The 22,397-nt window shown below is 44.4% G+C and overlaps 1 protein-coding gene across 2 annotated transcripts in view; it reads left to right on the forward strand.

Annotated features, from left to right (window-relative positions):
* Positions 1-12,385: 12,385 nt before the first annotated feature.
* RSPO2 (R-spondin 2) overlaps positions 12,386-22,397 on the forward strand; it is a 109,910-nt gene continuing 99,898 nt past the window's right edge. For both annotated transcript variants that reach the window (XM_050892161.1, XM_050892162.1), the window contains exon 1: positions 12,386-12,641. In XM_050892161.1, the coding sequence (XP_050748118.1) occupies positions 12,548-12,641 (94 nt within the window). In that variant the 5' untranslated portion in view covers positions 12,386-12,547. The remainder of the gene's footprint in view (positions 12,642-22,397) is intronic.

Consider the following 22,397-nt stretch of genomic DNA (forward strand, 5'->3'; position numbering starts at 1 on the left):
ACCCTGGGCACAAACATGAATGGAAGGGATTCTGGAGGAATCATCTTCATTCAAAGGTAGTTTGCATTTTGCATTTCTCAGGAGGGAAGCATAACATAAGAATGACATATAACCAGAGTGAGTGAGAAAACCATCAGTGCTATGGAGAGGTCTGCTCTAAGTCTTGCCAGAAGTTTAATGCTTCTACTCTATTGCTACTATTACCACTGGGAAGAAAGATGATTTGCTGCCTTCCCACCTCATAAGTTTAGGATTAGCTCTTCAGAAGTTCTCCCCTCTTTCCATATTCCTCTTTAGTAATGGCTGATTTTACAGTTGTGAGTTGTGGTTTTCCTTTCTTTTGGCAGCTGCTGGGTGCACTGCTGCTGGCTGGGCAACAGCTCCTGCTCTGTGTCCCCTCCACAGACAACGCCATTTGCCTTTCTCCAGACCTCTTCCAAACAGGCAGTGGGCAGTTTGGATAAAAAGTAAGCAGGACAGACTTTCCTGAAAAAACTACATGTTGTGACCCTTTCAGCCTGGTGTTAGACCTCTTCTGTGCCCACTGCTTTTTGCTCCAGGTAGATCACATCCAGGCACATGGTGGCAATCCGAGAATTCAAATGCATGCACAGACACAGCAAACATTTCTTGTTGCAAAAAAAAGAGCATGGAAAAACTTATCTAGCTAGGCTGGTTTTATGTGCTGTTCTCTGCCTTTCTTTTCCACCCCCTCCCTGCAGATGATCATAATTTAAGCATCAAACATCTGACAAAACATATGTAGTGATAAATGTGAATTTTAACCTGAGGTAGCAAATCAATGTTCACCTAACATTTCACAGAATAGCAGCCTCCTTGGCTGACCCAGCAAGCAGTCATTTTGCCATATCCGTGTATCAAATGATATCAGAGAAGCAGATACCAATACAAAGCATCTTGGTCTGGGCTTCCTTTAGCTTGGATGACGTGATTTTCATGCCCCGGGGTGTAACACCGCAGTCTGAGGGCTGCCTGAGATGCATCAGAGCAGGTGAGTGAGGCTCAGCAAACACTGTTAGTGCTGGTTTGCTTTTTGACCATTTTCTCATCTTTGACTTGTGAAAGGCATTTTTGAAAAGTCAGGAAATGGTAGGTAGCTGTAAGCCAGCGATCCAGAGACCTCTGCTTCCCTCACAAATGCCCAAAAGCCGACCTGTGTTTGTTCCATGTAGCTGCTCAGGAAACAGTTGAAGGACTCCCAGTGCGGGTTACAGTTGCCTGCGAATGGCGTCCTGATCAAAGGTATGAGGGAGGCAGAACAGTGTCCCTGCTGCTCTCCAAAGAGCCACCATAAGGGAGATACTGCCCCCACCAGCGAAGGGGTTTGAAAAATATGGTCACCACGTGCCCTTACCTGCAGCCATTCTGTCAAAGAACAGATCAAATTTCACTGTTTTCTTTTAAAAGAAGCCTGGGAAGTTCATGTCTTTCTTCTGTGCAGTAATTTACAGGCTAGGCCACTAGCCACTTTGAAATCGAGCTAAATGGTGCCAATGAGTTCAAAGCTTCCAGGTGAGAAGCAAGCCAAGAGAGGGTTTTTTTATTATTGTTATTTCTGTTTTGGATTTAGGTGCATCGATTCAGGTGAAATTTAGTTGCAGACATTCAAGTATGTTCCACTTGATTGATCCTTAAAGTTCTTCAGGGATTTAGCCCCTAGTTTCTATCCCATATATATATATGGTATAAGATATAAAGTATCTTATCTTTTCCTAATATTTAAAAAAAATCGTAAGTTTTGAAGGTGACACTTTGCTAAGGGGACAGCAGTAGCACAAGATGAATTCACTTTTAAAAATCCCTTGTCTGAAACTGTCCCAGCCACATCCCTCTGCATCCCTCATGCTGGGCAGATAAAATGTGGATTTTGATACCGCAACAATTGCTTACTGTGCAAGATGCTCTTCCCCAGAAGTACTGAACAGTGGGGAGTGGACTTGGGCCCAGTGTTATTATTAGTTGTATTCACCAAGCCAGCTATCAGTCAGAAAGTATTCAGCTGCGAGCTGTGGGCCAAACCAGGACTGGGGTGAAGGAAGGTTTGGGAGTGTCATGAGGGCATTACAGATGATGAGTAGCTGTTTTTAGACTGAGCCATGTGACTTGTAATATTCCCTTTGTTAATTGTCATGCTGGCTAAAACCCCAAACTTTGTATTTTCCCCAAGGAGTGAAGCTGACATTAAATAATGAAAATCATCACTGAGGTCCAACCGATCTGAAAATATCCATTAAAGTGATGATAAAAACTTCAGTGTTGAGTTCAGGGAAAGCAAAGTGAAATATCTGCATCTGGCACGGTCTCACTTATTCTCCTGCTTTAAAGGGCTCAGTGGAGGAAAAAAAAAGGAGTCCAAAAGAAAGTAGAAATTAAAGGCAGACAACATCTTCTAGATTATCATATGTATTATTCCACCAGTGCAGGACTGAGTCCTTTAATACTTATTTAAGCCTTTCAGTCCCTAAGGAGCGTGATTTCTGGGCTTTCTGCTGATCAACAGAAGATAGGCATGGTTAAAGACTACAGCTACTTATGTACTGTGGTTCATGCTTTTAGCTCCAGCAGTCCCCTTCTCAGCCCCTGGGGTATTGTTGAAATGGCAGACATCACAGTTTCTCTGCCCTATTTTCTAATTTAATTTTACTCTGAAGAATGATGACCTTAAATTTGCACTTTTTTTCCCTTATGGTTTAGCTCTATGTTACTGTAAGGACAGAAATAAGTCAAATTTTTGTTCCAGAAGAAAGGTGTGATACACCTTTCCAAAACTTGCAATGAAGGAAAAGCTAGCATTCAGCTCCCATCATGATTAGCAGGATGTAGAGCCCAAACAAAACAGGATTCTAGTGTGGTTTATGCACTTTTTAAAATTAAAAGCTGTATTTTGTGGCTTTCAAGTTCTGAAAATATGTCCTCGGGTACATCTGTGCAATTCCTCTGACAAAACTGAATGTAAGCTCTTTTCTTGCCCTTTCACTGAAAACCTTCATTTCTGTGCTTAGATATTTGTCACAACAACGTGTCAAGGGCTGGCATCCTGAGGGCAGTGAGATCATACACCCGTTTCCTATTAGTGTCACCATCTAGTGCTCCTTTAGTGTAGGATTATCTACTGATCCAGGCTTTCTTTTGAGCTGGGCTAAAGAAGATGACAGTGTTTCAGAGAGAATGCTCATGAGTTCTCTTTTAATTTGTTTTCCTGAGCTTTGTTTGTTAGATATATATGACAAGGGGTAATCAACGATGTGACAGTGGAGAAGTATAATATTCTGCAGATTATAGAAGTGTCTTGAACATATGCTTTTATATTAATGGAGGCAATTTTACTTCTGAAACTGACTGTAGATTAACTACACAAATTGTTAGGATTTTATCTAGGGATTCTTAACTGTCCAAAATTCTTTTTAAACTCCCTTCTTTATTATCATTTGGCAGAGATACTTCTTGTATATTCCAACAAATATTGCAATCACTTTATTGCTAAATAGATACGCTGGAGAAAGCATGTGCTTAACATCACAACATTTAACACTTAGCCTTTATTAACATTAAGTAGTAAAGGTCTCTAAATTGTACTGGGAAGATATCTCCAAAGCCAGTTACTAAATTAGAAGGTTTTTCAGACAAGATGTTGAATACCAAATATGTCTATACTGAACAATGCTTCTGTTACAAGAAAATAATCTGCAAATTCTGACATTTCAGTTAAAAAGTTTCCATTATATCACTTTCCTCTTAATAAGGGATCATTTTGAGAGCCACTTTTGCTTATCAGTGCTCATGGTGGTAACAGTTCTGTGTTTACAGGTGTCCAGTCATCTTTGCTCCTCTTTCCTTCTGTAATCAACAGAAACAGTGGGAAAACAAGGTAGATGTCTCGAAGAGGTAGGGCTAATCTCAAGGATGATATTTTTTAAAAACATCTTAAATATTTTCTCTATTTGATGTATAGGTGATAAAGAAACAGAGGAGGTGCAAAGCAGAAATAAAAACTAAACATACATTTAAAACAGAATATACCAGCAATACATAAATATAATTCAATATATAAATATATATAAAAACAATATATATAAATATATATATAAAAAACAATATATAAATACATATATTCAGATATAAAAAGGAGCTTATAAGAAGATGGAGTGCACAGAGAAAAGCCAAGGGGCAATGGTCACAGCTTGCAATGAGGAAAGTTCTCTCTGGATACATGGAAAAAATTTTCACCGTGAGGGTGGATGAGCACTGGAAGAGGTCATCCAGAGAGGCTGTGGAATCTTCCATCTTGAACATTTTCAAAACTCAGCTGAACAAGGCCCTCAGCAACCTGACCTAACTCTGAAGTTAGCTCTGCTTTGAGCAAGAGGTTAGACAGATGATCTTCCAAGATCCCTTCCAAACTCAGTTACTCTGTGATCTTGTGTGGGTGGGTTTGTGTATGTGTGAGAGATAAAGCAGTGATTGCGTAAAGCTTAGGGCAGAAGATGTAAAATCTATGTAAAAAAACTACATAAAAACGAGTTCACATTTCATCTTTGCATTCCACAGGTCCTTGTGAAGCCATTTTTCTGAGGCCATATTATAGCAAATTTAAACTCATATATACATGTTGCAAACCTCTATATAGTTAGAGTGTGGTGAAAAGCACTGCAAAACAGGAAGCCTGAACTGGCTTGGTATACATTAATTTTTCAGTAATTTTCTGATCTATATGCTGGCAAACTAAGATCACCATTCTCCAAAAGAAATGGATTATCTGCAGCTGCCAAGCTGAAATTTGAACTGTCTACCTTCAGAATGCGATATCCGCACACACGAGCACACTGGCTCTTGCACACTCCAAGAGAAATATGGTGTCCACAGCTGGCAGGCAGGAACTGGTTGTCTTGTGCCAGTCCAAATTGGGAGAGGAGGATACACATCATTTAAAGCATATTTTTCTTATTATTTTTTCTGTGTGTTTTTTTCTTACAGAAAGAACTGGAAATTAAACTCAAGAGAGCTACAAAAGTTATTTTAGTGATGTTACCCCTTCTTTCCATTTGCTCCTCTGAGCCCTTAATGAAAACATACAGCTTTAATTAATTTGTTCTTCTTCAGGCAAAATGCTCATGGATACTGCTGGAAGTGTTGCATGAGCAAAGCCTGCATGAGCAGGTCAAAAACTGGGGAGTTTGATTGTGTTTCAGAGAGGGAGGAGAGTCAGAAGGAAGACAATCTTTGATCCCCTACTTAATATGTAAGAGAATTTAGTTGGATTTGCTTCTAATCACAGTCTCTTAATATCTACAGTCTTCCTCTGTAGTGTGTCAAGTATTTTTGCTGAGACAAGACAGTTTTTAAAGTTAGCTTATGTCGTGGTTTAACCCCAGCCAGCAGCTAAGCACCACGCAGCTGCTCCCTCACTCCCCCCGGTTCCCAGTGGGATGGGGAGGAGAATCGGGAAAGAAGGTGAAACTTGTGCATTGAGATAAGAACAGTTTAATAAGTAAAGTAAAATATAATACTGAAAATAATAATAATGAAATATAATAATAATAGTAATGGAAAGGAATATAACAAAAAAAGAAGAGGGGGGGAAAGAAAAAAAAAAGAAAAAAAAAAACCCAGTGATGCACAATGCAGTTGCTCACCACCCGCTGACTGATGCCGCAGCAGCGATCCGCCCCTCCCGGCCAGCTCCCCCCTGTTTATATACTGGGCGTGATGTTCCATGGTATGGAATACCCCTTTGGCTAGTTCAGGTCAGCTGCCCCGGCTCTGCTCCCTCCCAGCTTCTTGCACACCTGCTTGCTGGCAGAGCACGGGAGACTGAAAAGTCCTTAACTTAGGATAAACGCTATTTAGCAACAACTAAAACAACAGTGTATTATCAACATTATTCTCACACTAAATCCAAAACCCAGCACTATACCAGCTACTAAGAGGAGAATTAACTGTATCCCAGCTGAAACCAGAACAGCCTAGTTTGAAATCTGTAGCCCGACAGAATAATTCAGGATAGTCTTGCTTCATTGGCTTTACATAGATAATAATTTTTAAAGAACAATGTAGCTTAAAATTAAAAATAGAATGATTGCTTCAATTATTTTATTGCTTCAAACCAGAGACAATTTTATGAGAGTTTGGTTTTTTTGTGCACTGTGGATGTTGCAGAGATACCAGCTGGCCAGGTAGAGTTTGAAGGGAAGCTACGTGGGTGTCTAAAAGGTTCACAGGGCAGTCTTCTCACCCTATTTTGGGATCCCATGGTTTTTATAGGATTGCCAAATCATCCAGGTTGGTGGGGACCTTGGGAGGTCCCTAGTGCAACCTCTTCCTAAAAGCAGGGTCAGCAGAGTCCAGACCAGGTTGCTCAAGGCCTTGTCCAAGGAAGGCAAGTCCACAACTTCTCTGGGCAAACCTCTTCCCGTGCTTATTCATCCTCACAAGGAAAATTATTTTCTTTTACACCCAGCATGAACCTCTCCTGTTTCAGTACATGACCACTGTCTCCCATTCTTCTGCCTAGCACTTCCATAAGGATCTTGGCTCCACCTGCTCAGTAACCTCCTTGTAGGTATGGGAAGGAGCTGTTAAGTCTCCCCAAAATCCCCTCTTCTTCAGTGCGAACAAGCCCAGCTCCCTCAGCCTTCCCTCAGAGGGCTGGTGCTCCAGCCCCCAACATGATGGCTCTCCAGTGGTCTTGGTCTGGTTTTGGGAGACCCAAAACTGGGCACAGTATTCCATTATTGTTATTTAATATTTTAGATCACATTTTGAAGAATTACTGAATTAAGTAATTTTAAGAATTTAAAGGAGGTAAAGATTGACTCAGAAATAAAGTGTTGGAAGCTGGGTTGTATATAAATTTATTTCTTTTTGAAGTTTAGATGTAAAGCTTGTCAGGATCACTCCTTTTTTTCACTCAAAATAATGATACATCTCTTCTACTGCAGTATAAAGCTACAAAGACTTACATATAGTTGCTGAGACTCTGGTCTTAGGAAAGATCATGACTTCAGTGTAGAGGAGATGAGTTGCCCAGCTATAGGAATATGGAGAAATTTCTTTTAAAATAAACTGTGGTATTGTTCATTTAAAGATCTCTCTCTGCTATGTGATGAAGTTAGGATACTTACAGATCACATCCTATGGAGCCCAATAAAGAATGGAAAGGTTCAGTTACTTTATATTGCAAAAGCAGCAGCGCTTTGGCTTTAATACAGCCAAAGTGTAGAAGGTAAGATCTTTTACAGTCAGTGAAACTGGAGCACAACACATAAAACTGAATTTTCAATTAACGGAACTCTAGTTCTATAAAATAATATGATTTCTGAACAGTGTGTAATGAATCCTCTCAGCACTGTTCAACTGCATTAATTTGGCTGCTGAGACTTTTGAACAACCTATGTAAAATACACCCCTTCCTAGCTATCCCCACAGCTAAAGCTGTTGCCCAGACTCTCACCGTCTGGTATTTCAATCATAGCCACATCATCTTCTTGGGCCTTGACTAATGCATTCTTTCTATGACCATGTTCATCGAACATACTATTGCTCAGATAATTTTCCCAGTTCCTCACTTTGACAAAGTCCCCCCTAGAATGCGTGCAGTGTTCATTAGTGCCCCAGTGCTGCACGATGGTACACACACAGTGCCGTGCCTACAGTGAATTCCTCTCTGATGATTTCAGTGGGACTACAGGCACAAAGGTCTACCACATCCTACAGAACCCATCCCAGTACTTTTCCTTCCTCTGCTCTTTAACCTCTCTAGCCCCCTGACTCTTTTCCCTCTGACGGTAAACATGTTCTGGGCTCTGCAGACTCTGGTTCGGCTTCTGAGCCACTGGCACCATTCTTCCCAAAATCTTTAATGACCTTTTCTTAATCATATCTCAAAGTCACCTTCATTCTTCTTGATTTATCGACCATCATAAACAGCTAGCTATGTGCTTGAATTCTTGTCCTCCATTAGCTCCGTAGCTCTTCTTGTTCTCCTCAGCCTTTGTTTCCTGTTATTATTCCTTCAGAAGCTCACCCAAAGGGGATACTCTGGTGATCCTCATCCACCTTCCAGCTGCCTGACAGGGGCTGACTAGTCTCTTCAATGTATCTCTTCTTTCCTCCTTCTACCTTCTGTCTCTGGGTAGTCTTCTCTGAAAACACAAATTCAGGTATTATTTCTGTAATGGCAACTAGTCATCACCTGACACTTACCTGCAGATTTGACAACCAAACTATGTATCTAGAAAGAAGATTCTTTCCATGCAGCCTATTTTAAAACATGAATTTTCCATCCATTGTAGTGTCAACACTATGATCCAGATTCTTATTGCCAAATATCTTGCTTTTTGCAACATTGTATTGTGTGAATTTAAATCTAGTTTAGCCTGCTGTCTATCTAGCATTGTGTTCTTGGCCATTAACTTTGATTGTAATGCTCTTTTTCTTGCATACTTCCACTGAATCTTCCTCATAATAGGAAGCGTAAGCTGCTTGTCTTCTCTTTGAAAGCACTTCTTGCCTACCGTACCTCACGCAGTACTGAGAGTTTACCTCCAATCACCCTTTGATCCAGGATGCAGGTCTCCATCACTCGAATTCTGGATCTTTCATACAAGTGCTTTCATACTGTTTCCTTAACAGCCCATCATGCTTAGAAAGAGCTCTTGATAAATACTTTTAGAAAATTAATTAATTATATTCCTTTAAAGTCATCATAGCTGTGTTTCCTACCAAAGTCTTGAAAATGCCACTCCAGCTCAGTCGCCTGCCTGTTACAGACCAACAGTGTCTCACTGTCTGCAGATGTTCCCTGTCAGCTGTCTCTTGATGTAAATCACATCAGGTTGTCCCGAGGAAGTAGCTATGTCCTGTACTGACATGGCATGATAAGATGCTAGCCCATGGCTAGGGCTGCCAGCTATTATGTGGGCTGCCTGTGGGTGGTCTAGCCTGCCTGACTCAAACTGGAGGTTGAAATCCCAGCCAGCTCCTGAACCATCGGCTGCAGGCTTCCTCCGCAGAGCTGGCTCCCACCTGGGCTACTGCCTCCCCCACTGCGTACAAGAAAAACTCAGTGCTGCGGCTTACTCCTGCTCTCAAAGTCTAGGAATTTCACTTGGAGATACTTTCCTTATATTTATTTTCCAGGTTGGGGAGACTTTCAAAGGAGCCCAGGCTGGAGAAGGGTGGCAGGCTATCCTTCCTTAAGAAACAGGGAAATGCCTGAGACCTGTTTTCCCTGAAACCCAGTACTACACTTTGAGAGACCTCAATCATCTTTAGTGTCAGCAGGGCACCTTCCTGAAAGTCCATTTGTACTTTTATACATTTCAGACGCATCCAGAAATGGAGTTGTATTAGTGGGGAGGTCCTGATATCACTGTTTACACAAAGGACTCTGAGACTTGTCTCCAGGTAACTGTTGTAGACTCAAAGCCCCATGACTATGGGTTTGTAGACCTGAAAACAGTAAAGGAGATCAGTTCCCGGAGTCCTCACAAAGGTGTAGTTAACATCTCTGTTTGATTTCCCCTTCCTCTTGTAGTCTGATCTTTCCCTCCCTTACATTGCAGCTGGGGAGGATCTGTAGGGTGGTGGTACACTTCTTATTTCTGCATCAGAAAATTGTAACCATATACTCTAAAGATACTGCTAGTGCAGAAAGTCTCAGTCAGCTCTCTGTGGCACGCAACCTGTCACATGAAGTTAGAGTGGATATGGGGACTACACATCTTGGAGAACTCCAGTTGCCAGTAAACATCCTCCACTAAAATAAATTATGGCCTCTGTTGCAACAAGTTTTTTTTTTTTTTCTCCTCTCTCTCCTTTGGAGAGTTTCACTGTATAAGTAGATTGGGGAAAATAAAGACCACAAACCACATATATACATGCCTTATTTTTTGCACTCTTCCCCATAGCATCCACTCCAAATCCACTTGGAGACCACCAACACTGAGCTAGACTGACCTTGACTGACCTAGTTCTTAGGTCTGTGTTAATTTGTTGACAGGTCACGTCTCTGCAATTCTTAGATTATGACAACAATGAAAGGTACAGGTGCTCTCTGTAGCACAGTGGGATCTCATACACTGTAACCCCATAATGACAGTTATGACAAATAAAGGTTTGACATCAGAAGATATTGTTATATACTGTAATGTGACTTGAAAAAATCTTTACATTTCATACTAGTGATTACACTTGTATAGTACTACTACTGTACAGTAGATAAGTGTACAGAAGGGCAGTCCAGGGGTTACAGCACTGTCTGAGAACTTGGGAAACTCAGGACCAAGTTTTGACACTGTCTTATACATCCCTTTTGATTGCAGGCAAGTTATTTAGCCTCTTTGTAACTCAATTTTCTGTCTGGAAACTAAGGATACTGATGCTTCTCTGCTTCAGATGAATATTATACTGATAAATACAGTCAAAAGTTCTGAAGTCTCAGGATGGTATGGTAAACCCCATGCAGTCAGACTTCATTTATCTGTGGTCAGATTGTCCGGGCCACGGATGAAAAGCCAGCTTGGGTCTAACACGATTTATTAGCTCAGGCACAGCGCCACATGCATGCAGTTACGCTCTTTCCAGGGTCAGCTCTGCTCTGGAAAGAGTACATCTGCTTTTGTGAGAACCTAGCTGGCTCCATCCCGAGGCAGCTCAGGTATTTCAGCACCACGGTCCCACAACCAGAAGCGTCGGGGGGCGGAAAGGAGCAGAAACACCCAGCACAGAGCCAGCCTGGATCCAGCTGGGCTTAGGAGTCCTGGCTTTGTGCCAGCTGTGCCAGACCCACGCCGCCTCCCCAGCTTTTGCACCGGCTCCGTAGCGCCCCAGGTCCTACGGGGCTCGTTAGGTCAGGCACAACAGGTCCGGCACCGCAACCAAGGAGCCACGGTCTGTCGACACCTGCAGCGCTGGGGAACAGGCTGTGAGCGAGGAGCAGAGAAATCAGATGGCTCTGTAGGGTCGGTGTAGTTGATGCTATGAGGAATTAACAGACCCTCCTGCATCAGAGCTCAATTCGCCTGGAACCTCTTTGGTGCTCCCTTGTTTCATCCTCTCTTATCTGTACTATTAGGGTTCCCACTTTACCAGCTCTGCAACACCTTTGCCAAGTAGAGATGTGGCTACAAACAGCTAAAAATCACTTGCTAAAGTTAAACTTCAGGACTTCAAGAGCCGTCTTCCCAGGACAGTGAAAGTGGCGCTTCAAAGAAGAGGCTTTGGAACGTGCAAGATCAGATTTTAGGAAGCCAGAAGAAAAGGAGGGGAAAATAAATGGATCAAGGTCTTAACACCAGGGATGAAAGAAAGAGAGAGAGTTAATTATCAAACACTGCGGGAAGGGAAAAAGAAAAAAAGAAAACGGAGCGAAGTGAGGAGGACAAGGTTTCCCAAGGCTACAAGCAGTGCAGGGAAACGACGGGGAGGCTTTGCGGGGAGAGGGAGAAGCCCGCCGAGGAAGAGCCTGCAGGCAAAAGCCTCAGCGGGTCCCGGGGGGGGGGGGGGGGGAGGAGGGGGCGCGGGGCGGGCGGGCGCTAGGGCCCGGCGGAGGCAGGGGCGGGGGCGCGGCGCCGGGCGGCGCTAGGGCCGGGCGGCGGGATGGCTTGGACCACAGCACCACCTACGTACCGCGGCCCCGCGCCGCCGCGCACCCCCGCGGAGCCCGCACGGCCCCGCTGCCAGCGCCGCCGCCGCCGCCGCTGCCCCCCGGCTGACAGCCCCCGCCCCGCCGCATAAAGGCAGCGGGCGGAGGCGGGCGGGCTGCCGGCCGGGGGAGCCGGCGGAGCGGGGTGGAGGGGGGGCCCGGCGCGGACACCGCCTGCATGTGGCCGGGAGCCCCCGCCGCCCGCCCCGCCCCGCCCCGCCGAACCCGCGCCCGAGCCCCCGCGGCCGCCGGCCCGCGCCTGCCCGCGCCTGGGGGTCTGTCCCGCGGCGCGGAGCCGCTCTCCGGACCCGGCGGCGGGGCGGGATGGCCGCGGGGCCGCGCCGCGGAAGGTAGGGGGGGGGCGGCTTCGCCCCGCCGTGCCCGCGACCTGAGCGCGTGTGGGCGGGGTGCGCCCCTGCGCCGGGATAAATAGCGCTTTCCCTCGGCTGACAGCCCGTCCCCGGGGCGCACGGGGGTGCCGAGCGGCAGCGCTCGTCCGCCGCTTGCGGGAAAAAAGTTGGGGCTCTCGGTGACTCTGCTCTGGGGCCCCCGCTCCTGCCCCGACCGGGGTTTTTGATTTTTCTCTTTTTGTTTCTCGGGGACAGCCGGGGAAGGGGGAGGACCAGGAAAGCCGGGAGCCAAGCTTTTCCCCCCTCTCTCTCCCTGCAGCGCAGGGGAGATGCTGGAAGCGGCTCTGAGTTTGCAGCGCCCGCGAAGGGGAGCAAGAGGCGTGTGAGCTCCTGCCGGTCCCCGCGGCAGCCGCTGCCCCGCGGCGCTCCGCCGGCCCCCTCCTCGCCCGGGGCCGCTCGCAGCCCCGCACGCAGCCGGCCTCCGCCGCCCCTCGCTGCCGCTGGAGGAGGCTGCCCACCCCAGCCGCCCAGGATGCAGTTTCGCCTCTTCTCCTTTGCCTTGATCATCCTGAACTGTATGGATTACGGCCACTGCCAAGCCGGCCGCTGGAGACGCAGCAAGAGAGGTGAGTAGCGCCGCCTGCCCACCCGGGACAGCCGCCCCGGGGCGGCGAGCAGGAGCGCTTGCGGGGCAGGAGGGGGGCTGCCGGAGGACTGCGTGCCCGTCCCCTCCCCGCCCAGGAAGGGGAGCTCTCCGGCAGGTGAGCCGCCCCCGCGGCGGGGCGCTGCCCCGGCTGCCCCGGCTCCCCGCTCGCGGGCTCCGGGCCGGCACGTGGGGCGGCGGCGGTGGCGAGCCGGGGGGCGCGGGGCCCTGCCGGCGTGGCGACCCCTCGGCGGGGCTACCCGTCGCCCTCCTGCTGGGGAGGCCGAGCCGGGAGCGGAGGAGCGGCGTGGACGCGAGCCCCGATGGGAAAAGGACCGGCCTGAGCGGCACGGCTGCTCCGCGACCCGCGTGGGGCTGCCGGGGACGGGGACGTCGAGCGGTAGGTGCAAGCCCCCCGCGGCCCCCGGCCCTCCGCGGCGGTGTCCTCCTCCCCCGCGGGGCCGGCAGAGCCGGGGGTCTCGCTGGGAGCTGCCCGCCGCGGGAAGGGCGCTGCCGGCAGCCGCCGCCGCCGGCCCCTCGGCCGCAGCGACGGGTGGAAGTGGCTGATTGCGCCCTCGTACCTCGTCCCACAGCTTACAGCAGCCAGAGGTTCGCTGTTAGCCCGTGCTGTTAAGGCTGGCGTGTCCGTGGGGCGGACTTTGAGGCTGCCTTCCCCGGACCCTCCTTAGAGCGACCGTGTTTCCGAGGCAGAAAGGCGGCTTCTCCCCTTCCGTCCCCCGGCCCCGCCGTGCCGCTCCCCCGGCCCCGCCGTGCCGCTCCCCCGGCCCCGCCGTGCCGCTCCCCCGGCCCCGCCGTGCCGCTCCCCCGGCCCCGCCGTGCCGCTCCGCCCGCGGGAGAGCCGTGGCGGCGGAGCGAACCGCGCCTTTCCCCGCGCCGAGGGGATTTCTGCGCGGCCAACTTTTGCTCAAAGCGTGCAGATCCCTTTGAGGAAAAAAAGAGAGAAACGATGCGTTAGGGTTTAATCTGACTTCCTAAAATGCTGGTGTCGGGATTACCAGAGTTCAGGAGTCGGAGCGGTGAAGTGTGCCAGTACAGCACCCATGTGGACGACAAGGTTACTGCAGCTCTTCCCCAGCTGTCAGGGTTGCCTGTGGGGTTTTTTCATTTTTTTTTTTTTTCTTTTTTTGGGGGGGAGGTACACCTTCAGTATAAAATGTTTTTATTATCCACATCTTCTGAATTATTTTGCTATACCTTTTCCTATTATTTTCTCAGCCATGTCTCCCCTTCCCATTTCTAAAGTTATCTGAAAATCAGGTGGCTCAGCTGCTGAGAAATCCGTATTTCTGAAAGAATTACACTTTTAATGCAACTGTTTGGAAGGGGAGGGAGCTAACATCTCCAGCATTAAGCTGGTACAAATAGTAATAAAACTGTGAAAGGAAAATAGTTTGCACTTTCATGCATGTGTCACCTTCAGAGTAGGTACAAATAAAATTGTAAAGCAATTTAGTTTTGATGGTTTTTCAACAGATGGTTTCCAGAATTTAATTTTTGTGTGTGTGGCTAAAACGATGGCAGTCCTTTAAAGTGACCAGACTATCTGTGCTAACAAAGGGTATACTGTGTCTTTAATTAAATGTGAAACTACTTAGAGTGCTGGCTAGACAGCGGAGGGTGATAGTGGTATTTCTGCTTTACAACAGAGCTTAAGGATTGCATTGTGGGAGTACTGAAATGAATAGACATCTAACTCGAGTTGTGTGAATTGTCCTCCTACAAAAACTTAAGCTGGTTTTAATTGATCTCATGTTCACTGATTGATCTTAGACCGATTGTTGTGCTTGTTGAACAGTTGGCTTTTCCAAAGGAGATTGATTTAAATTAGTTTTTAGTTTAGTTATTGGATAAATACCGTCAGTATTGACAGTTGACTTACTGGCACTGTTTTGTGCTATCACCTAAGGGTTTTGTTTTGTGCTTTGAAGAATGCAGTCTTTTTCAGTTAATAAGTCTAAAGAAGTAAGCATAGCCAGTTCTAAGCACTGAAAGTAAAATCTAAGAATGTATTCAAATTATAATAGACATTTGCCATGACACATGCAGTCTGAAGTAATGCTTTCATACAGGACCCAAAATTCCAATAATTTCACAATTTTTCCATATCCCATCTGCAAATAATCAGGCATTCACTGTGGGGTACTGGCAGTTAAAATTTCTCTGGCATTCTGTTTTGTCTGTTACATGATCTCAGATGCTCCATAATATCATTTTCTTAATGAAATAAAATTTTTGGCATAGATTAAGTCTCCTGTGCGGTAGAAATCAATTGCATTCAGTCTGGAATTAAGGGCACATATCATGTGTAGCTGACTTTTTTTTTTTAAAGCAGCTAAATGTACAGTAAACTTTAAGTATATATGCCTGTATTGGAGTTTGCGTGGATTTCTAGCTGATGTAGAATTCTCTAGTAAAGAAGAGTTCAGTAAATTTGGGGGGATGTTCCCAGATTTCTTCATTCCGCTTCTTCTTTCAACCCTTTCCCAAACCAAGGCATGCAACATTGCAGTAGAAGCGGAATGAAAAATTAAGGTTTAGAATGTGGTTCCTACCTGACATTGATTTGCGTTTTGTTAGTCAATGTCACTTCATTAAAAATCATTTGGTAAATGCATTATAATCAACAGATTCTGCTAACTCCACTGCTGCTCTTAGTTACTTTTGCAGCTCATTAGAATATTGCTTTGCCTAGTTGGCTCAGAGCAAAGCCTTACTTCCCTTGGAACACCCCAGCAAATTCTCCCTCTGGAAGACTCTGTCCTGAGCAGGTAATTATGAGTATTTGCCTTTCCTGCAGAAGCTATTCTAAAGCGTATTTAAGGGTTATGTAGCTTAAATGTCAGTGGTATAATCTCACAGCTGGCTTAGCCTAATATTAAAGCACCTCTTTTCCCGTTCTTGTTTAATTGTATAAGTTGATTTTTCATTTCTCCTGGATACCTACTCGCTTGTTCATTTCAAGGAAAATTTTTATCTTTTCTTCGGATTTTTCTTTAGCAGTCAGTATAAGATGAGCAGCTTCATGTCTAAGCATTTCACTGAATATCATGGGGCGCATGAAAGACCAGTGGTTTTTCCCTTGTCTTTGAGACATGACAAAAAACTTTCCCAAAGAGGACCACAAATCAAAATGGGAGTATATAGAAATGAAGACTGTCAGGCTGGCTTACTGGGAGGAGTGATGGTATTCTGCAAAAGCATTGACAGAAAAGACTATGGAGTTCATTGTAAACAGCCGTCAAAAATTAGATGCTAACAAAATTCCCTGAGGGGGAAAAAAGTCAGTGTGACAGCAGTGCCTGCATTGATGGAAAGACTCAACTGTAGTACAGAGGCTCTCTGGAGTTGGTGAGACCAGTGTTGGAATAATGAGATGTGAATGGGACATATTCACGCTGGGAAGTTGGAAGTTACCTATATCTAAGAACTCAAAGGAAAACTGAGTGTCGAATACTTGTCTTTCTATTTAGCTCGTATTCAAGGAGTGGCATAAGGGCTAAGGTGCCTACTCGTCTCATGGATACTTGCACTCTGTATTAGATGTACATAAAGAAAGGGGTAATATCTGTGGCAATGAGTGAATAATAAGCGACAGTGGTGATGGCAAAATATCCACAGGTAGAAATAGAAGTGCCTGGGGAAGGAAACTTCCCCAAGTGTTTCTCAGAGCTCAGTATAGTTCTGTGCATGGTGTTTACAGGAGTATGTGCATATATGGAGGAACACAGTAGCTGGAATCAAAATTATGTCAATTAAATCTGTATCATCTTAATGTAAGATGGGAATCTTGACCACAAACCAGTTATTAATATAGGAAGCTGTTACACAGATTTTCAACTAGAAGAAAAACCTGTTCAGATATTGGGGACTGTGATTTAGCTTTCCTAACTAGATACTTACCTGAGATGGGGATAATCTTGGAACCTGTCTCAGTTGGATTGTGTGGTCAGGCTTTGGGAAAGATTTGAGCATTAGGGAAAAGGAACCCGTGTTGGAAATACTTGATTGAAGTAAATACCACATCTGTTTTTACAAGGACTGTACTAACTCCAAAAGAGTAATTTACTATCTCAAAAAAAAAAAAAAGTCATACTACAAAGAATATCTTTTAATTGTCCAAGAGTATCCAAATATTTTACCTATTCTATCCTCCTCTCTCTGAACTTGAAACATGTCTCACATTTGGAGGACAGTTGACTTTTTGTCTGCGGGTTAAGGCTTAAAATCTTATGAGGAAGCTGTACTTTGAGATACGTGTTTTCCTCAGGTGTTACATTAAATGCTTGTAACAGAATTTGTAAAAGGACCGAGACATGTTAACGCTTTCTGGAGTAATTTCCCAGGTACTTGTCATCAGTACTAAAGCTTAGGAGGGTAGCTTCTGTTCCTCAGCCCCTTACTACTTAGGATAGTTAGTTGTTGAACATTCTTTATATACACATCATTACTACAGCAGTAAGAATATCCTAACACTGTAACCATTGAAAAGTCAAAACTTTTAAACTTTTGGCTACTTACGCCCTATTATCTGGGAAGTCTGAAGAAGTTTCTTAAACTAAAATGTCAGCAGAAGTCAAAACTTCTGTGTGAATGACTGAATACTGAATTAGCTAATGATGCAGTGTTACTGAGGATAATTGATGCTCAAGTGGATTGTGAAGATTTGCAGAAGAGATGCTCAAAACGCCAGGGGCGGGATTCACCATGAAAACAGACACCTAAGATGGGTGTCAAACACAGGAGAGGCAAGAGTGAAAGAATGAGTCTGACAGACACTCCAATTAATGTCATCTTGCCAGTGCAGTTTCTGCAGTGGAGATGAGGGGTGGGAAGGAGGAACTACAAGAAATTGATGTTTGTATATAATCCTATTTCAAAATACTTAATTGATGTGGAAGTCAACGTTCTGAGCATGGAATGGAGATGATGACTGTAACTCATCTGAAATGATGGAGTATCACAATACTTTCCTCTGTAGATCTTCCTCTGAGACCTTAATTGTATGTCTTTACTTTGGGATTGCTCCATCTCAGCACCTTGATTTCGAAGCTATGCACATCTCTGACCTTTATCTATCAAACTGTGGTCCATGGAGCAGGTGCTAGCATGTTCTGGATGTGTACAGGTCGCACTGCCTCATCCTTGTGCTTGTACCTAAATACTCTTGAATGCAAGACTCCGATGAATTTATATAGCTTTGCGTTAACCTTACTCTATTTTGATGCGATTGCTTGTTACTTAAATGCAAAGTTACTGCTTTAAACCTCTTTTTAGGTGGTAGCATGCGAAAGATCGGTGATTAAATTTCCTGACCTTTCCTCTTGTTTATGGACTTGAATTACAAACTGTGAAGAGCAAAAAGACATTAAAAAAGGAGTAAAATTGTAGTATGGGGCAGAAAGAGATGATTTTTTAAGGGAAAGCAGAGAAGCAACTAGTATTTTAGGTACCTTGACTATGGGATCAAGGGGAGGTTATTAAGATCCCATCTGTTAAGATCTGGTGAGCAGTGCAGAAAATGTTCATGCTCTTTGTTTCACTGTGATAGGAGAAATATATTTTGATCGCAGGCAGCTTGCAAATCTTGGCATTGAGTAATTATCAGTTATGTATTTCTTTTTGAAATGCCAGTTTCAGTAGAGGCAAATGCTTGATGGATCTGCAAGACTTTGTCCTTTTATGAGGGAATGGAATTCATGCTATCTGCTCTCATTCCTGTTTTTTTTTGTTATTTTTAATGGTATGTTTGTATGACTGTAACAAGGAAAATGTAAGTAATTACAGGTAATATTTAGAAGAGGCATACAGTTCTGTAATTACATTTCAAAATAAACACTTTTAATTTAATTATGAATGTTATTTGAAAAGGGTAATAGCAAATCTGATGTATGGTTAACATAGATCCAAAACATTATGAAAATCCTTCTAGTATGGTTTCCTGTTTTTAAAAAATAATTTTTGCTCTCTGGATTTAAAAAATGTAAATCTAAAAATAATCCAGAGCATACAGTTTAGCGATTATGAGTCTCAAATCTACCTCGCAGAAACTTTTGTCTATTTTTTTGGAGAATTGTCAAGATTTTCTCCATCTTGATGAAAAACAGACGCAAACATAGATGTACTGAGATGGAGGAAGGGACCTAAAAGATAAATAGCGTTTGTGATGTCGTCTTTTAGGTACTGCCTAAATTGGTGCATTTTTTTAATCACTGGGCAGTTGCATGAACACTAACTCCCGAGCAGACCGTGAGCAACAATGAAGATAATGTCTGTGCCTTTTTATATATTGGGAGAAACTTGTACTGCTTTACACTGCAAAGGGACAAAAGTATTTGTGTTAGACAATTGCAGTGGTGCGACAAAATATAAACTTCCTGATCCAGACACGTTATTTTCCTTTTTGAGTTGAAATGCTGGCTGAAATATGTTACACACAAATATATACTCTGCACTAATGTACGGTCTTTTCAGCCGTATGGTTGCCACCTTTGAAATACCAAAAAACCCCCAAACTAGCCACATCAGACAAATGGCTGTTGTGCATGCACAGATTAATCTGCACATGTATAGCAGTGCTGACAACACCCAGCGCGTCCATACTAAAACTTGCTGGGCAAGCTGGAAACCACTGAAACAGCAACTATGCTTAGCAAAGATAGGTGTTACTGATTTGCTCTTGCTTCCTTCTTGAATTACTCAAAAAAAAAAAAAAAAAAAAAAAAAAAAAAATTTTGGTAGATACAATATGTTTTCATTATAAACCTGCCGACTTACCTACTGATTCCACTGACAAGCATGTAGCTATGACTCTTTTGAATGGGAATTAAAGTTCCATCATCTTTCACTTTATCTATATTGAGATGGTGCTTAAGGGTCCCAACAGAGGTGAGGCCCTGTAGTGCTGGCCCTGCTCAGACAATAACCTCTGATTTAAGGTCGTCAGAACAGAATCTGTCCTGGATTTCCCTCCACTAACAGAAATGTTCTTTGGCCTTTCATTACAGCTAGTTCAGATCTGGTTTAGGTCTTATTTTACACAGTGCATGCTAATAACAAGATGGACATGGATTCAGTTTGACTCTGCAAGAGTAACTGTAACTCAGCAGGATCACTGCTGATCCTAACCCAAGGTGCATTAGGTTGTGTTTACAGCACAACAACACAGCAGCTACTTGTTTTTAGTTTGCTTAAAGCTATTGCCAATTATTGCAAAATACTTACAAATAGCCTCTGATCTGAGATGCTTCACTCTTGCAAGGGACCTAAACCCAAAGAACATTTTATAGAGGGTTTGCTTATTTATCTGTCCTCATCGAATTACGTGTTTTAGTATTTTCATCAGGAGCATTCTCAGGAGGTGGTTTTACCTCTAAATTTGGTCTCCTGTCCTCTCCAAAATGGTCAGTCTTCTCTCCCCTGCTTTGTTCAATGCTCACTGTGAGGAAAGTTGACTTTGAGGGACATCCGAGGGAAGGCACCTTTTAGAGTAGGGTAGTTGTGTGCCTTTGCTGTTGTGATCTACTCCTGTGGCAACAGCTGATGACAGGACAGTTCTTTGACTTAGGCTCCTTGCCTGGGCCATCAAAAATATACCTGGCCTGCATGTGTCTGTCTTGGTGATTTTTAAGCTGTTCAGTGGATATTGGTTGCACATGGGCAGATCGCCTGTTTTGTGTCTCTGTTGTCTACCTGACACGGTTTGGTGCTCGGAAGTCTGCCTTGCTGGTAAGAGGGTACCTTCAGGAAGTCAGAGCGATTGCTTTCGTTGTTAGTCTTTCCACAGGTAAAACTTTTGGTTAATACATGTATGCATCAATGGCAATGGTAATAGAAAATAAATCCCTCTTTTACGTAAATGCTAAGCAGTGTTCCAGTGTGAAACGTTAATATTATGGCAGTATGGGAGTTAATAATGGAAGCATCTAATTGAAATGGTGCTTCTAGACAGGTGCTTTGGCTTCCAACTGTATTTCTCACGGCGCTACTGCAGTATGCTGGTGTGCAGTAACTTCACGGATGCTGAGCTGACAGTGGGTCATGGTTTCTCTTTTTAGCTAATGAAACTGCAGAATTACAAGTGCCTATCATAACTCTTTTATTCGGTTTCAGATTTTTGCTGAACTTCACCTGTTGCCCTTGGCCTTCAAAAATTTTTTGGGGAATTGAGTTTTAGGAAACATTTGTAGCTGCAGTTGGGAAGTAAAATGAGAAAAATCCCCAACATTTTTGTAGTGTTTAAAGTAACTAATTTTTTCTGTAAAGCTTACTTTGATTCAAGTTTACTATGTTTTGTTTGTGTTTTTTTAATTTAGATTGTTGTAGAAAACTATGAACTGCTTCAAGGCAATATGTATGCTGTGAAATTGAGAAGCAAATCTTCTGCAAAATCTTATGTTTAGGTGAACAGAACCTGTAGGCCACCTAGTGTTACACAGTGTGTATCTCTACTGCTGTACAGATGTGTAGTATTAAAAATACTTCTTTTGAAGGGTTCGAGTAAGCAAAATTGACACAGTGTAGGAGAGGAAGAGGAGGCACAGAATAACCTTGTGATTAACAGTTTGGGACAAAGTTGGGTATCTGATCTCCAGTTTTGATTGTCAGACTTGTCCGTGTTCACTGGATTAAGTAGCCCCTCTGCATTGAGGCCATGTACTAGCACAAAACAAAGTGTTTCCTCCATTTCAGGTAGCAGAGTTCAGCCTCATCTGTATCTCTCTCAGCAAGAAAGTCAACAATTTTCCTGTTTCCTTCCTGTATTTGTGCTGCATGTGCTTTATCCATCTCTCACATGATTTCTGCAACCCAATACAGAGAATTCTATATTGTGTCAAAGGGAATCTAGTTTTGCTCGACTTTGGGTACAAGAAGAGGAGGATATTGTCTGTTCTTCTGCTAAAAATGTCTTGTTATTTGCATCTTGTGCCAGCAGTATTCTGGAAATTAACCCTCCCCATCTAGGGGGACCTCAGCAGGCTGGAGAAATCAAAAGGAACCTCATGAAGTTCAACAAGAAGTGCGAAGTTCTGCACCTGGGAAAGAACAATCCCATGCATCAATACATGCTGGGAGCCACCCAGCTGGAAAGCAACTTGGCAGAAGAGGCCCTGGGGGTCAGGTCATGGTGGACGCTATGTTGAACACGAGCCAGCAATGTGCTCTTGCTGCAAGGAAGGCTAATGGTGTTCTGGGCTGCATTAGGAGGAGTGTTGCCAGCAGGTTATCCTTCCCCTCTAGTCAGCACTGGTGAGGCCACACCTGGAGTACTGTGTCCATCTCTGGGCTCCTCAGTACAAGAGAGACATGAACATACCGGAGGGAATTCAACGAAGGGCCGCAAAGAAGATTAAAGGGACTGGAGTATCTCTCCCATGAGGAAAGGCTGAGAGATCTGGGACTGTTCAGCCTGGAGAAGGTTCAAGGGGGATCTCATCAATGTAGCTGAAGGGAGGGTGCAAAGAGGACAGGGCCAGGCTCTTGTCAGTGGTGCCCAGTGACAGGACAAGAAGCAATGGGCACAAACTGAAACACAGGAGGTTCCCTCTGAACATCAGGAAACACTCTTACTGTGAAGGTGACCAAGCAGTGGCACAGGTTGGCCAGGGAGGTTGTGGAGTCTCCATCCTTGGAGATACTCAAAAGCTGTCTGGACATGGTCCTGGACAACTGCATCTAGGTGGCCCTGCTTGAACAGGGTGATTGGACCAGATGACCTCCA

The sequence above is a fragment of the Gymnogyps californianus genome, chromosome 2 (genome assembly GCF_018139145.2).
Source record: "Gymnogyps californianus isolate 813 chromosome 2, ASM1813914v2, whole genome shotgun sequence".
In the NCBI taxonomy this organism is placed as follows: domain Eukaryota; kingdom Metazoa; phylum Chordata; class Aves; order Accipitriformes; family Cathartidae; genus Gymnogyps; species Gymnogyps californianus.